This window comes from Aquila chrysaetos, chromosome 6 (genome assembly GCF_900496995.4).
Source record: "Aquila chrysaetos chrysaetos chromosome 6, bAquChr1.4, whole genome shotgun sequence".
Taxonomy (NCBI): domain Eukaryota; kingdom Metazoa; phylum Chordata; class Aves; order Accipitriformes; family Accipitridae; genus Aquila; species Aquila chrysaetos.
In genome coordinates, this window is record NC_044009.1 from 32,362,704 (window position 1) to 32,377,216 (window position 14,513).

The 14,513-nt window shown below is 36.5% G+C and overlaps 1 protein-coding gene across 11 annotated transcripts in view; it reads right to left on the bottom strand.

The window, feature by feature from the left end:
- Positions 1-14,513, bottom strand: part of B3GALT1 (beta-1,3-galactosyltransferase 1) — a 228,654-nt gene that overhangs the window by 115,494 nt on the left and 98,647 nt on the right. For 7 of the 11 annotated variants that reach the window (XR_003923872.1, XM_030017462.1, XM_030017457.1 and 4 more), the window contains one exon: positions 14,194-14,333. The exons of 3 other annotated variants lie outside the window; for them this stretch is intronic. Coding sequence is in view for 2 of the 8 variants with exons in the window: in XM_030017469.2 (XP_029873329.1) it covers positions 14,261-14,333 (73 nt within the window). In the remaining 6 variants the exon portion in view is untranslated. Of the gene's footprint in view, positions 1-5,289; positions 5,934-14,193; positions 14,334-14,513 lie in introns of those variants that run through there. One more of the 11 variants, XM_030017470.2, reaches the window with a different exon arrangement.

Below are 14,513 nucleotides of genomic sequence, written 5' to 3' on the forward strand. Positions count from 1 at the left end.
TGACATAACTGCAGTTGCCTGCAGTATTATAAAGGCTTTAAGTGGCCATCATCAGTTTCTGAAATTTAAAGTACCTCTTAGGGGTCATTCTCTAAGTTACTTTGGGAACCAGATATGAAAAGAGAAGACAATATACCTTAAAAAGCTTATTAAAAGAGGATTTCCATTTTGCAAGAATTGATCCTAATTTTTCCCAGAACACCATATTTGCTCAGAACTAAAAAAATCCAAAACATTTCTGGATCTCTTGGGACAACTTGTCAGAAGTCCAGACAAGGGAATCCTATGAATCTGATTTCCATTCAGTGATGATTCATAAAATCCAAAATGCTGCAGGAAAATACTTCTGGTTTATGAAAACAGATCTTCTTGAGAAAACCGTTTCACTGGAATATTTCCAAACAGTTCTGTTTATCATGTTTTCCAAGATATCCGGGCATAATTTACACAATGCATATAGGGATCAGCAATATTTCTAGTAAAAATGGGCAAAACACAATTGTTCTCTTCAGTGCATGCACTTAAATACTAGCTATCCAATTAAGTCTGGGGAAAAGATGACAATGCACTCCTTAACTTCCCAGGATGAATGAATTCAAGTGTTACGTTCCTAGCACTGACAGTGCTCCAAGGCTGGTTAGTTGTCTCTTGCCAAGACTGTTAGTTTCCGGCAAATGTAAGCAAAATTCAGATAGAATGAATATTTCTTGAATTACTGAATCATTTAGTTACGGTGGTATGTACAGCCTCTTGCAGGAGTGGATAAAAACAGTCTTTTATTGAGAGGAAAGGGTGTCCTCGTCAGTGGTAGGTGCAAAGAAGTAGTTCTGGCCATTGGTGCTATCAATGAACATCAACTCCAGTGCCACGTGGAATAAAAGTCAGGCCTGCAACATCCTGTCCTGTGTGCCAAGGAACTGCTTTGACTAGTGTTCAGAAAAACTTTTAAGTGTGTGTGTTTTGAGTCTATGTTCTCCTAGGCTAAAACCACAAAATTTAATTTCACTCCTCAGGAGACTGAAATGCAAGTGCACAAAGTAATTAACCATTAGCAACTGATGTATGTTATAATGTTGGAGAGGAAACTGCAGAGAGTATAGAACAATTATCTCCTGCTAGTAAAGCTCAGAGGAGCTTTTGCCTGCTTATTAAACATAAGTTATAGAAGGTAAGAAGGACGAGTCAGAGAAGGCAAATGCCTGAAATCCATGCACCTGATAAGCATAACAATGACATGAATATAGAAGCTGATATAGACCTCTGTAGGAAACTTCTTAGTATAACTGTGTGGTCTTTCCTGATGTGAAATTATAGCAAATACTGATAAGCCTCCTATTGAAAATTGTAGCCAAATTCTTCTTTGAGTTTATTTTTTTGTGTATAAGGCAGGAGTAGAAGAGAGAGAATTTTTAACAAAGGCAGTGTAGACTAAAACAATTTTGCGTCTCCTGAAGTTCAGGAATGAAGTCACAAAGTGCAAGAGTAAACATAGCAGTAGTAAAATGTTAAGTTTTTTATTTCCTCTATTAATCAGATTAAAGTCTCCAGCACTACAGTCATAACATACACGTATAGTTAGTAAATAAGCAGAAAATCCCCAAACTCTGAAAAGCCATAGCTTTTAGAATAAAGGTAAAAGATGATCTTCATCTCTGATGTTAAATATAGTCTTCCTGACCACAGTACAGCATGTTGGGGGAGATTATTCCCACATCACTCCATAATAATACAAGTAGTTTTCTGGACAGAGATACTGGAATACATAACATGCCCTGAAAAGATGGAGTAGCCAATGCTTTAGTGAGAGCTTGTCCAGCAGAAGTTTTGGCTGAGTTTAGAAAACATACTCAGATAACCTCAGTTTCATTCTAACAAAAGAGTATTTGTGTGGCCTATTCCTCCTTTCTGCTTATAGCTTATGTTCTGCTTGGCTTTGCTGTTCTCAATACTTGCAGGTGCTACTCATAGTAAAAAGAGAAGAAACAATTCTTCAAAGCAATAAACAGCTGGGTCTCGGCTTCTAAATTTTAGCATGCGTGTTCTGATGAGTTTTATGCTATTGGATGTATGCATATTTTAATTATCTGATGAACCATGGCACACTAAAACTGCTGGGTACTTGAGAACTAGAAAGGCATGCAGAAGCTGGAATCTGCACCCAAAAGACAGCTAATGAGGCTCTGACATTCCCTGTTCTGCCAGATGTACTGGCTTTCCCATTCCCTTGGAGTTTTCTTACAGGAAATGTCTAGTTCCCCTAAGTGTTTTGTAAAATACTGTATTTTGAAAACAGTAACTGAATTACCAATGTGGATTTTGCAGCACACTGTTAAAAACCATTTGTACCTAAAACATATGAACTAATTAGGAAAGTGTTCCTATGCATCATCATTCAGAAAATCTAAGTCTTTGAAATGGCTCTGTATCCAACATTTGAGGCTCTATGAGAGAAGGATGACAACGAAAAAACTTCTACTCACAACAATTTTAAGACTGTCAGAAGGTGAGGATGGAGTATTTCAAAAGACTCCTGTCCAACAACAGAATCATTTAACAATAATTTAAAACTTTGATGACTCACTAACATAGGTTTTCCAATATTTCCCCCTGCACGCCAAACACATACATTAAATACCATAATTGCAGCCAGGAGAAAAAGTCCAAATTTAATATGGAAGATGAAATATAATCCCAGTTTCACATCACACCACCACATGCACAACCTTACTATGGTTAACAGCTAGACAGAATACAAAGTCTGAACGTCAGTCCATATATACCGATTTTAAATGAGCACGCAAAACTGAATTTTCAAGGTGAAACTTTCACTAGTAATGAAAAGTACCCTTCTAATGCACCAAGTTGTAGTAATAACATCTCTTTTAAAGAGATGCCTTTAAAGTCACGCAACTATAAAGGTGTCTTCCATGCCACTGAATACCCATTAACGTACTGTCTCAGACACTGAAAGCAAACTGACATTGTTATTTGAAAACCAAGGTGTGCTCAGGTGGAGGTCACAGCTGTGAAGCAGTATTAAGGAAGAAGATCTGCAGTTATATGATGTTTCCAGAAAACTCTGGATAAACTTCTTTACCAGTTGCATTTAACTGCAAATGATTGCAATGGATGTAGTTGAAATAACACTGCACAAAACTGCGATACTAAACTCCAGTAAAATTATTATTGCAGGTTTATCATGTATAAGAGCAGGGGGTTGGTAAGGAATCCTCAACTGAAATAGGCTGCATTTCTTCAGGAAGAACAGTTTTAGGACCATGGCAGAAGTTCCGGCCTCATTTACGTCAATGGCAAAATTTCAGTTGACTTCAGGGCACTGGATTTTACTCAGGATACTTATTTCAAGTCCCTCTTTACTGTGTGGGTTCGTTAACAGATGCACTGAATGGCTGGAAGAAGCATAAAATAAGAGGAAGTACCATTTAATAAAATCACCTGGATTTCTACCCAGTGGCCAGGAGACTGTAGTGTGTGTGTTTATGGAAATATGCATGTGCATGCTGGGAGGCCAGCTTCCTCACTGTAATGACTCAGGGAGGTGGTGTATGGCCCAAACCATTCCTTAAGCATGGCTTCATATCCATCCTTTTGACATGGGATGGGTAGAAGGACAGGAGACCTGGAGGTAGGATGGCATGCAATCATATAGCAGACCTAGCTATCCTGCAGCAATTGCTTAAGTTTATCTAGTGGCACTACTCATTGTTCATCACTCTGTAAAAGAGAAGGAACGCCCTTTCATTTATGGTGGGGCAGTTACCAGGGAGGAGAGGTTCCCTCTGGTCCTTGTTTGTGTACCTGTCCTACATAGCGCACTGCTGTGGCACCAAAGCAGAGCAGACTCTGCATGTCCACTGCATTTCTCTTTCTGTGCAGGTGGCCATGAGGATATAGGAAGCAGCAAGAACAAGACTACCAGCATCAGGATTGTGGAAATTGTGAATGAATCACTTCCTCCACAAAACAATATGCTGCCCCTTGCTGATTGCAGAGCATAAATTTTACAGTCTACCTTCATCTCTTAAGGAAGAACACTGTAATGAAAGGTTATTCATGTTGCTCTTTTTTGGGCCAAACACTTACAACTTTAGTCAGAGCCCTGAAGTGGCTACGGCCGGTGCGTGCGTGGCATAAGAAATGTCCCTTTGTTTATCACTCAGAATTGGCTGAGTTAAGAAACATGCTTGTATAACGTGAAGCAAATAGAATATACGCTTTCTTCCATTAGAGAAACTCAAAGTTGACATTTTTGTTCTTGGAGCTCTTTCTTGCTATACATTTTTTGAGGGTCACCATTCAGAAGTGACTGAATTTATTAAGAAGCTTATAAATACTTCATACACTCATAATGGTAATACTATGCTGAGAAAATGAGGATACAGCCATTTCTTAGGATCTTAACTTATATTTAACTGACCTTGAGATCTTTGGCTGGAGAATCTTGGCAATATCTAGTCTTCTCAGGTGCCGAGTAACCACTGCCCTTACTGAATTCAAGTAACGTTACCTTTACATACATATAGAAAGAGAAGCCTATCCTTGACTTTATGGTTTATTGCTCAATTGTCCTGTACTGTAGCTGAACAGAATTAAAAACAGAGTGAAAGTGAAAAGGTCTCTCTTCCAGGGAAGGCTGAATATCATTGTGGCTTCAAGACACTGAGCAGCAGAATGTATTTTACCATTGCCGTTAAAAAATTACTAAGAATGTCACAGAAGGAATGAGAAGTGTATATTTTTGGGAAAAGGAATAAAAGTTCAATGTTTAAGCATTCAGAAAATAAAGAAGAAAAATTTTCATTTTTCTTTTGCAAAAGAAATTCTTCAATCATAAAATAAGTAACCCCCAACCGATCTGGATATGGAACATACATTGTGGGACTCTTTTTGTTGGTATCATCAAACCTGACAGTTACTGAGGAGTGAAAAGGATTTGTCTGAATAAGAGATTAGAATTGGATCTACAGGCACTGCAATGCCTGAATTTGTGTTCGACAATAGAAGGATTAAAGGTTTATTAGATTAGATCAAAGAATAGAACTGAATTGCATTTTTGAACTCTGTTGTCCTTTTGTATCAGATTCCTGACATACATACTGTATACTTTGTTCTCTTTAATCATGATGTTTTACACCATAATTGTGAATTTATTCAATGGCTTTTTTTTTGGTGGTGTTTGTTTTTTTTTTATTTTCCAAATAAACATTGGGAATTGAAAAGAAATTATAAGAAAAATAATTGTTCTAAAATAACACCTAACCTAGTCTTAGTCAAAATTTACTTTGGGAATTGCAAAGCTAGTTATTTTTTATACTTAGTCCCATTTTATTTCTGCATGTGGTTTCACCATGGTCTATACAGCACCTGCCACAGTAGAACAAATACTAATTAGGGCCATTAGGTGCTAATATACAACAAATAACTAATAGTAGTATCATGAAACTGCAAGAAAAAATATTTCTGAACAGATGGTCTGAAGGACAGGATTAAAATAAATCAAAAAGGTTTACATATCTCTGTATAATCATCCAAACTTCCGCATTATGATTTTTCCAATGAAATGAACAAGTACATCTTTTGAGGTTCCCCTATCACCAGCAGTCATTTTCTGCTTTTGCAAACTTGCGCAAACTTGCACAAACTAATCAAATAGTAATAAGAAAGGTCCTGCTCCTGTTCTCATTGACTTCAATCAGAGTTTGGCATTAACTTGGAAATTATCATTACTGGATGGAGAATTATTATATTAAATAGAATGTGCAACGGGCTGCAGTTTTGACTTGGAATTTCGTTAGAATTATCAGTCATTTTTATTGTTGACTTTTTCCTTAATCTAGTTTTCTAAAATAATTCAGTGCTTCACACGACAGATTCTCATCTTACCTTGTTTTACACTAGGATAACTTCATTGTCTGGAAGGATATTACAATATCATTAGATAATTTGTGTAAGTAAGATTAAATTAGAACAATAATCAAAATTATCAGTAAATTTTAAGAGCAAATTAAAATAAAAGACAAAGCAGAAGAAGCATTTAGAGTATTCTCATAGAAATTGTATTCTCTGCATCAAAAAATTGAAGTCAAGGAGAGTCCCAGGCAAAAGCACTTATGCAAGTGAAATCAGCATGTGCCTTGCTAATTAAGAAGTTAACTTTATAAAGCTTTCTTCACGTTGTTCCCTTTTCCACTTTGTTGAACTTTATTAAATGTTCTATGACTCAGATCCTAATAATATAGATGTCAATGTTAGAAATGCACTGAATTCCTGAGAGCCAGAATTTTTATTAGTATACTTACATTTTCAAGATTTATCTTACAAGCATGTTAAAACTTCAGAGCCTGCTGGTTTCTTAGTTAAGAAACTTAAAAATTTGCTCTAAGTTTAATGCTGTCACAGAAAAGAACTATACCCTTTCCAGTCTCTCACATCAAACTATGCACTGTTTTGTCCTGATTCAGATGATGTTTTCAGTCAGCTTCTTTCCTGTGGTTTTTTGTTTGTTTGTTTGTTTATTTTTTTCCTTCTGACTGCAGGAGGTTATTTACTGGAGAAAAGGCTAAAGATGAGGATGCTTCTCAGTGACTCTTCAAAATCAGTATCTTTCCCTTTATTGACTATTTCCCCTCATCTCTTCCTACAGTTCTGGAAATGATCAGATGAGACAGTTACTGCCTTATATCTACAGCCCAGCCAACTGTAGGCAGGAGACTTGCAACTGGGTGGCTGTGCCACATGCCATACCAGCTGTGCTTGATGCTGAGGAACTTACAATTTTTTTGCATCCCTTAACCATTGCATCTTCCCTATCAAATACTGGGACAAACCCTATGTAACTGACATTCAAAATAAGCTTTACTGATAAAGACCAAAACACTTTGTACTTTTAAAGAAACGGTAACATGCAATTGACTATTTTTAATATGACAACTATAAAAATTGTAATTCTCCAGATAAACATACGTGTAATGAGTGATTACCATACAACAATAAACCATCACTGCTATTATAAAACCATAAACTGTTGTTCAATATACTATATAATTCAAAATCTAATTGAAAGTGCTAGTTTATCATAATTCCCACAAGCCATCATTCTTTAATATTGTGAAATGAATGGGGTTTTTGTGGAGCTATTAATTGTTACTGACAAGCAATAACCACTGGAATGAAACTCCAATTATCCGCAGCCATTAATCACATTTACTGTCATCTGTGATGTAAAAAAAAAATTCAATAATATTCTAAACAGCAAAAAGGAACTTATACCTCTTATGTTTTAACTCGCTTCATAGAAATCAGATGGTCCTTTGGTGGCGTAACCAAGGAATTACAAAAGGCTATTTTCATTCCAAGCACAATGTTCAGTCTTGTATTTTCCAGCTTTTAAAAGGCTCTCCCACTTTATTCAGTTTTGATGGAGACTTATATACCTTGCAGTTTTATTTCTATACAGTTATATACAATTCATAACATAATTTGTTGCTAGCATGATGTTATTGCAGTCATATGGCTTTAAAAATAAGGAATTATAGAGATCGTCTGAGCATGTAGTTCACTAGTCTGTTCCAGGAAAGCACTTAATGTTACTTTTAGGATGCAAGCTTGAGCAGGAGATTAAGTGTTCTTGGAGATGAGGGTGTAAATAAGGGTGGCTGAGCTTTTATTGTGGTACCTGAGCATTCAAATAAAATGAACTCACTCGGAACATGTTGTTCTATACTTTTAATCTTGTTAATTTTTCAGATTCTGTTGTTCACTTCAAACAATTGTTTTCTTTTTTTTTTTGGAACCTACACAGTATATCAAAAACATACATGTACATCTTTGGGAACAAAAGGATAGGAAACTGTTCAGTAGTTTACTAGTGACTGACTGGATTGGCCAAATGTGCAATGAAGGCATCACAGTTAAAAAGCCATGCTTGCAAAATGGGATCTGCTTGCTATACCCCTGAAAATTCCTGATATTACAAATAACGTTCTTGGACTATTACGGACTGTGGTGGGTTGACTCTGGCTGGGCGCCAGGTGCCCACCAAAGCCACTCTATCACTCCCCCTCGTCAGCTGGACGGGGGGAAGAAAATATAACAAAAGGCTCGTGGGTCAAGATAAGGATAGTTGAATAAAGTGAAAGCAAAGAAAAAACAAATGATGTTATTCTCTACTTCCCATCAGCAGGCGATGTCTAGCCACTTCCTGGGAAGCAGGGCTTCAGTACACCTAGTGGTTGCTCCGGAAGACAAAAATGCCTCCCCTTCCGTCTCCCTTTACTTAGTTTTTATATCTGAGCTGACGTCATATGCTATGGAATATCTGTTTCGTTAGTTTAGGTCAGCTGTCCTGGTTATGTCCCCTCCTGAGATCTTGCTGAGCCCCAGCCTGCTGTTGGGGGGGGGGGGCAAAAATGTTGGAGAGACAGCCTTGATGCTGTGCCAGCGCTGCTCAGCAGTAGCCAAAACACTGGTGTGTTATCAACACCTTTCCAGCTACCGATGCAGAACACAGCACTACGAACACAGCACTACGAGGGCTGCTATGGGGAGAATTAACTCCATCTCAGCCAGACCCAATACACAGCCATGTTGTGGTCCTTACTCTCAAATGATGTTGATGTTTCTTCTGGACTACAGCAAATACAGATCATGCTGGGTGATCAGGATGTGCGACTTTGCCATTCATTTACCTTGAGAGTCTGTCAGCTTTTGACGGCATAACAAGACTTAGATTTAGAACAGTGTGGAAGCACTGGTCTATAATCTGCTGTGAATAACTTCATTTAGAAAAAGCAGTGAAATCCTAAATATTTTGTTTACTATACTGTGTTGTTCACTTATGGTTTCATCCACTCTTCATAATCCATCAAAGATACAAGTCCTCTAACGTGAATCAGCAGAGCAGGAATAACATCTGTTCTTAATATACTGCAAATATCCAGCAGAGTATCTTTTTGGAAGAAGCATGTGAGAATTGACAGTTGAATACATACCAAAAGAAGCCTTAAAATAGATACAGAAATTGTATTTAGCTAAGTCTTAGGCACCTCCAAAGCACAGGGCAGTTGCTTGTTTTTCAAGTTTTCAAGTAGAGGTGTATTTATAAAATTGAATATATTAGTGCCTCTGGAAGTGAAAGTCAGAGGTTGACCATACTAACAATTTTATTTTTCCAGTTTATATAACTAGTGTTCCAGATTTTTAAATACTGCATTTTGACTAAAATCGGGGTGCGTAGCTGACTGTATGGTTTTATATTGCACAATGTACTACTTAAATAGATCATGTCTTTAAGATTCTGTCCCCTCTGAAATTCTCTTAAGATATTGTCACCGTTCACCCCTTGGTTACTTATAAACTGGGTTTAGACAAAAAAACTTTACTTGTGATTTTCCTGCAAAATGTAATTGAACGTTCTTCCTCTGAAGCACAGAAAATTTTTGGCCTATCTGCTTTTTCTTAAACTAATTGAAGACTTTGAAAGTGTACACATCTAATATAGTAAATATTATGCTACAATGCTGTAATGATCAATTAATCAAAAAAATTAACTGCCTAAATGAATTGATCTAGCAGAAAAAACTTTGTCTGTCATGAGAAAACTTTGGAACATGATTCTTTCCTTGAGTTCAATTCCTAAACTCTTCCGTGTGTTATTTTCTTGGTGTTTTCCTGAGTTGTTCAATGTGAAACTTGAATAGTTTGTAAATTTATTAAAAAATAATAGTAGTAATAATTACCATGTTATGATAAGATTTTAGGTTGAAAAATTCATACTGACACTCCATTTCTGATATTTAATTAAACATTTTTATCTTTTCAGAAGAAATTACTAAGTATTTAAAAAAAGGTAATTTCCATTACCCATTTAAAGCTGCTGCACTGAAAATTTATCATGAAATAATGCATTCTTTATTCTTGTTGTCAAGGTAACAGAGTTTATCAGAATAACAGAAATCAAAGTATTTAAAATTGTCCTGGTTTCAGCTGGGATAGAGTTAATTTTCTTCCTAATATAGCTGGTATAGTGTTATGTTTTGGATTCGGTTGTTGATAACACACTGATGTTTTCAGTTGTTGCTAAATAGTGTTTATACTAAGTCAAGGGTTTTTCAGCATCTCTTGCCCAGCCAGCAAGAAGGCTGGAGGGGCACAAGAAGTTGGGAGGGGACACAGCCGGGACAGCTGAGCCAAACTGGCCAAAGGAATATTCCATACCATGTGACGTCATGCCCAGTATATAAACTGGGGGGAGTTGGGCAGGGAGGGATCCCTGCTTGGGGAATAACTGGGCATTGGTCGCCGAGTGGTGAGCAATTGCACTGTACATCACTTGTTTTGTATATTCCAATCCTTTTTTTATTATTGTAATTTTATTATTGTTATTATTATCATTATTAGTTTCTTCTTTTCTGTTCTATTAAACTGTTCTTATCTCAATCCAAGAATTTTACTTTTTTTCCCTGATTCTCTCCCCCATCCCACTGGGTGGTGGGGGGGGAGTGAGCGAGTGGCTGCATGGTGCTTAGTGGCCAGCAGCGGTTAAACCGTGACAAAAACGTAAACTCTCAATTTATTAGGGTAAGGTAAACACTAATTCTGTCAAACACTAGTTATCTTTCAATAGTATGTAATTGAATACATTCTTAGAAGGAAAAAATATACAAATATTACTCTCTTGTAATAATACATAGCTTTCTTTTGAAGAAGATAATAATAGACAAATATTTGCTAATTCAGCAAGTATGTTTACAACATAGAGTCTTTAAACTTGAGCTGTCAGTTAACACATACTCAAGATCCCCGCTAACTTTAAAGGGAAGAACACCCTTGAGTACAATAGCGAGAACTGGCTTTTTCCCTCCCTCCCTGCCTGTTCTTATCTCTTACTGAATAATAACCCTCATTTAGTGACATCAGTCATTTTTGCATCAGCTTTTTTTATGGCTGGAACAGAAGATTACATGTGGAATAAGCACGAGCGGCATTCAGACTGAAATGTGTGAAAACTTCATAGATTTTGATAATACAGCAGAAAACTTGTCATGAGTTGGTGTTAACGTTAGCTGAGAAATGGAAATAGATGCAGTAATTTTCACAGCAATTGCAGTTAAGCCCCTCCTGCCATCACTGGGCTGCAAGTGTTTACAAATGCAAACCAGTGCAGTGTCAAACCTTGAGACTGGTAAACTGTACCCAGTGGCTTTTGGTAGTGAGTGCAAGGAGAGCAAACCTTACAAGGGCCATACAGCCATGATCCTCTATTCATTTTACTGTGAGGTTCTGTTATCTTTAATTGGCATTGAGTCACTTGGATGACTTACAAAAAAAAAAAAAAAAGTTATCTTCCTAATAGCTGGTAAAAACTAACAGGAAAGCAAAATGCATAACCCATAATAGGAAATATTGAGAGTTACTAGAATTTCTCTGATTTATTCCTGGTACAGATCTGGCTAAAGGGAACTTTTTGGCTGCTCAAACTGAACACTTGAATAGATGATAGTTTTGAAGATGTCATCTGAAGTATTGTGCAATTAGCATGAATAATTTTAAAATATTCTGTTCCTGTAACAGATCTTGAAATGCTTCATCTAATGGACTATGGTGTTTAGAGCCAAACTATTCCAAAAACTAGCAAGCCTGTACATTTCCATTATTTAGTATCACAAAATTTGTCATTTAAAATTTAAGTGGTGACTGAATAATAGCTCCCAAAGAATGATCTAACCTTGGTTGGATTTTGCTTCAGAGTCAGACTACACCTCCAAAGATGACACTGCAGGATAGGAGGGGTGAAGCTCAATTTACTGGCGTGGGAAGAATTTAATTTGCAGGCAGAAACTGCCACATGAAATATAAAGTATTTTTTCATTGCACCTACTTTCCCGAAATCTTGGCTAACTTTCGGCCACATTAATAACAATCTACTTGTGAATTCTGATACATTGTAAAAGGGAAGCCTTTTTAAATTTGGAGATGTTGATTTGTTGTTGATTAATTTAGGATTCTTTTACTTTAATTGCTTTCAGCAAATAATCCCCCCCCGCTTTATTGTTCTAATCATTCATTTGATGATTTTATTATAGCTGTGCATATGGACTCTCATTTTTAGAGACTACTGGTTTAATATTTTCTCCAGACTACCCCATGTAAAACTCTATTTTTGATGTAAAACCATATTATGGTAATGTGTGTAGCATTGCTGAGTTTTGAGTCAACCTGCCTTGAGGTTGTCTGTAGGCTTTTGCATATGGTGGCTGGCAATTTCTTCCTGTTTAAATATTCCTGATAGGAGTTTATTACTTTTCAGTAGCTGGAGAGTAGTATACCAGACATTCGACTCATATTTAGTTCCATCTCCATTTCAGTTACAGATCTTATTGCTATAATTAAGAACTATATAATTTGTGCTTATTATTCTGTATACCTTGAGTGTGTTCTATTCTCCTTTCGCTTTTAGCACACTCCCCAAAGTAATACAAAATAATAACATACCATATGGCAAATGGAATCAGCTGTAACACCACACAGCATCTTTTATCACATAGCTTTTACAATATGACATTCCCAAGTTTGTAACTGATGAATATTGCATGTCCTAGAGAAACTCTAGCTGTATTATGCTGCTTCTCCCATTAGAGGCATCCTTGCTGATACTTGTGAGCCTTTTTTTAACATAAATGCAGCAGCTGTCATTTTACAAGAATCAACAATGTACAAAGGAACAGGCAGAATGTCTCAATGTGTGGTAATCTTATCAAATTGCAAAAAGTTAGCATGAATTGCATGCATAATATTGCATTATCACAAATTGTGCAACATATAATTGATATGATGTAACAGTAATAACGAGTTTTACGTAGTTTGGGAGGCTTGACTGCAGATTTTGGTTTGTTTGTTTTTAATGTCTGCAGAGCTCCTGGGAATTCATAGAATGTGCTATTTCAATAGTGAATTTCCATAGGTTTGGAGTCAGTCATCTGAAACATGCTGTCTGGAAGACTTAGATGCCATTCTATGAAAGTTAAATATAAGCATAACATAGGCATTTTGTTGAAGGATTAAAGCACTTCTACAAGGCCAAACTCTAAGGGGAATTCTATTTTGTGGATATATTAAATGGATGCAATAAGCTGATGATGTTACTCAGGAATGCAAAACTCTGTAAGTAACCATTTCTTAATAGTTGATGTGTGTTGGTATACCAGCATCTCACGTTAGCTTTAGTTTTGTGAGTAGAAGGGAGAGGTAAGGATTAAGCAGATAGATAAGCAAATGATGGATATGTAATGTTGAGTTATGAGTATTTCTTTGCATCTTATGCTTGTGGCAAAAATGCAATTCCAATCTATTCTAAAAGTAAGTATATCTAAGAAATTAAAAGAATGTTTCTGTCACAAACAATTGCACCATGTAACATGCAGTTAGCTTAGCTTCCCAGCTTGTTTTAGGCTGTAGAGAGTGTACAGTCTCCACCACATTTACTGCTCCCACTGTGATACTACGAGTAGCACAGCAACTTTTCTCCAAAGCAGGCGACCAGAGGAGCAAAGGATGAATTGTTGCTCACTGTTCCTCCAGCTTTGCTCTCTGGTAAATATATTTTTACTCCTCTCTAGTCAGGTTTAGGAAATAGAAGTGTGCTCAAGCTCTAAATGAACTTCCCACCTGTCACCAGTGTAAGAAGGGAGAGGTAGGTCATAACACGTTGCTTTTCTGCAGTGCGCATGTAATGCCCCAAGAGATCAGTACTAGGATAGGATAATGTAAGGTTTGAGAACTTTGAATTGGTTTGTTGAGAAAGAACAGTAACACACATAGCACAACTCTTGTTTACTCCTTTGTAAAAATATTACTATTTTGGCTTTCTGTAGGAAATAGTACAATGTTTTATTTAAACAAAATGAAATATAGAAAATGGATTTCATTAAAAGAAATGTCAAATACCAGTATAGTAAATATTTGCACTGAGGGTAATGGCAATTTTGCTCAAAAAGGAAATTCGTTGTGTGAGTGGGTGTAAGTAGGGTGTATGTGTGTGTGTGGGTACATATGTCCATAGACATGTATAGCAGTAATTCTCAGAAATACTAGGAAGGGCAAGATAAACACAAACTATTTTATATGATTCCTTGTACAATTTACACTTTACACAGAATCACCTGAATTCCTTACCTGAGTTTTTAGAAACTGCACTGTCTTTTTGTCCTTAATTTTTCGTTCCTGCTTATCTGCATCGTATCTACTGCCGTTCTCCACTGTTTGCTTGCTTCCTTGTCACATATGAAACGAGAGTGGACTGTATATTGATAAACCTGCATTGACAAATATCCGTGAGTTACATATGGTAAATGAAAGACTTTTTTTCATTACTCTTTCTTCTGTCTTTCATGAAAACAGAGATAGAATGATGAGAGACTTGAGGTCAAGTTCTGATGTAGTAAGGTTGCACATGTGAATACTGCCATATTTTTATATTGCTAACCACTTAAATC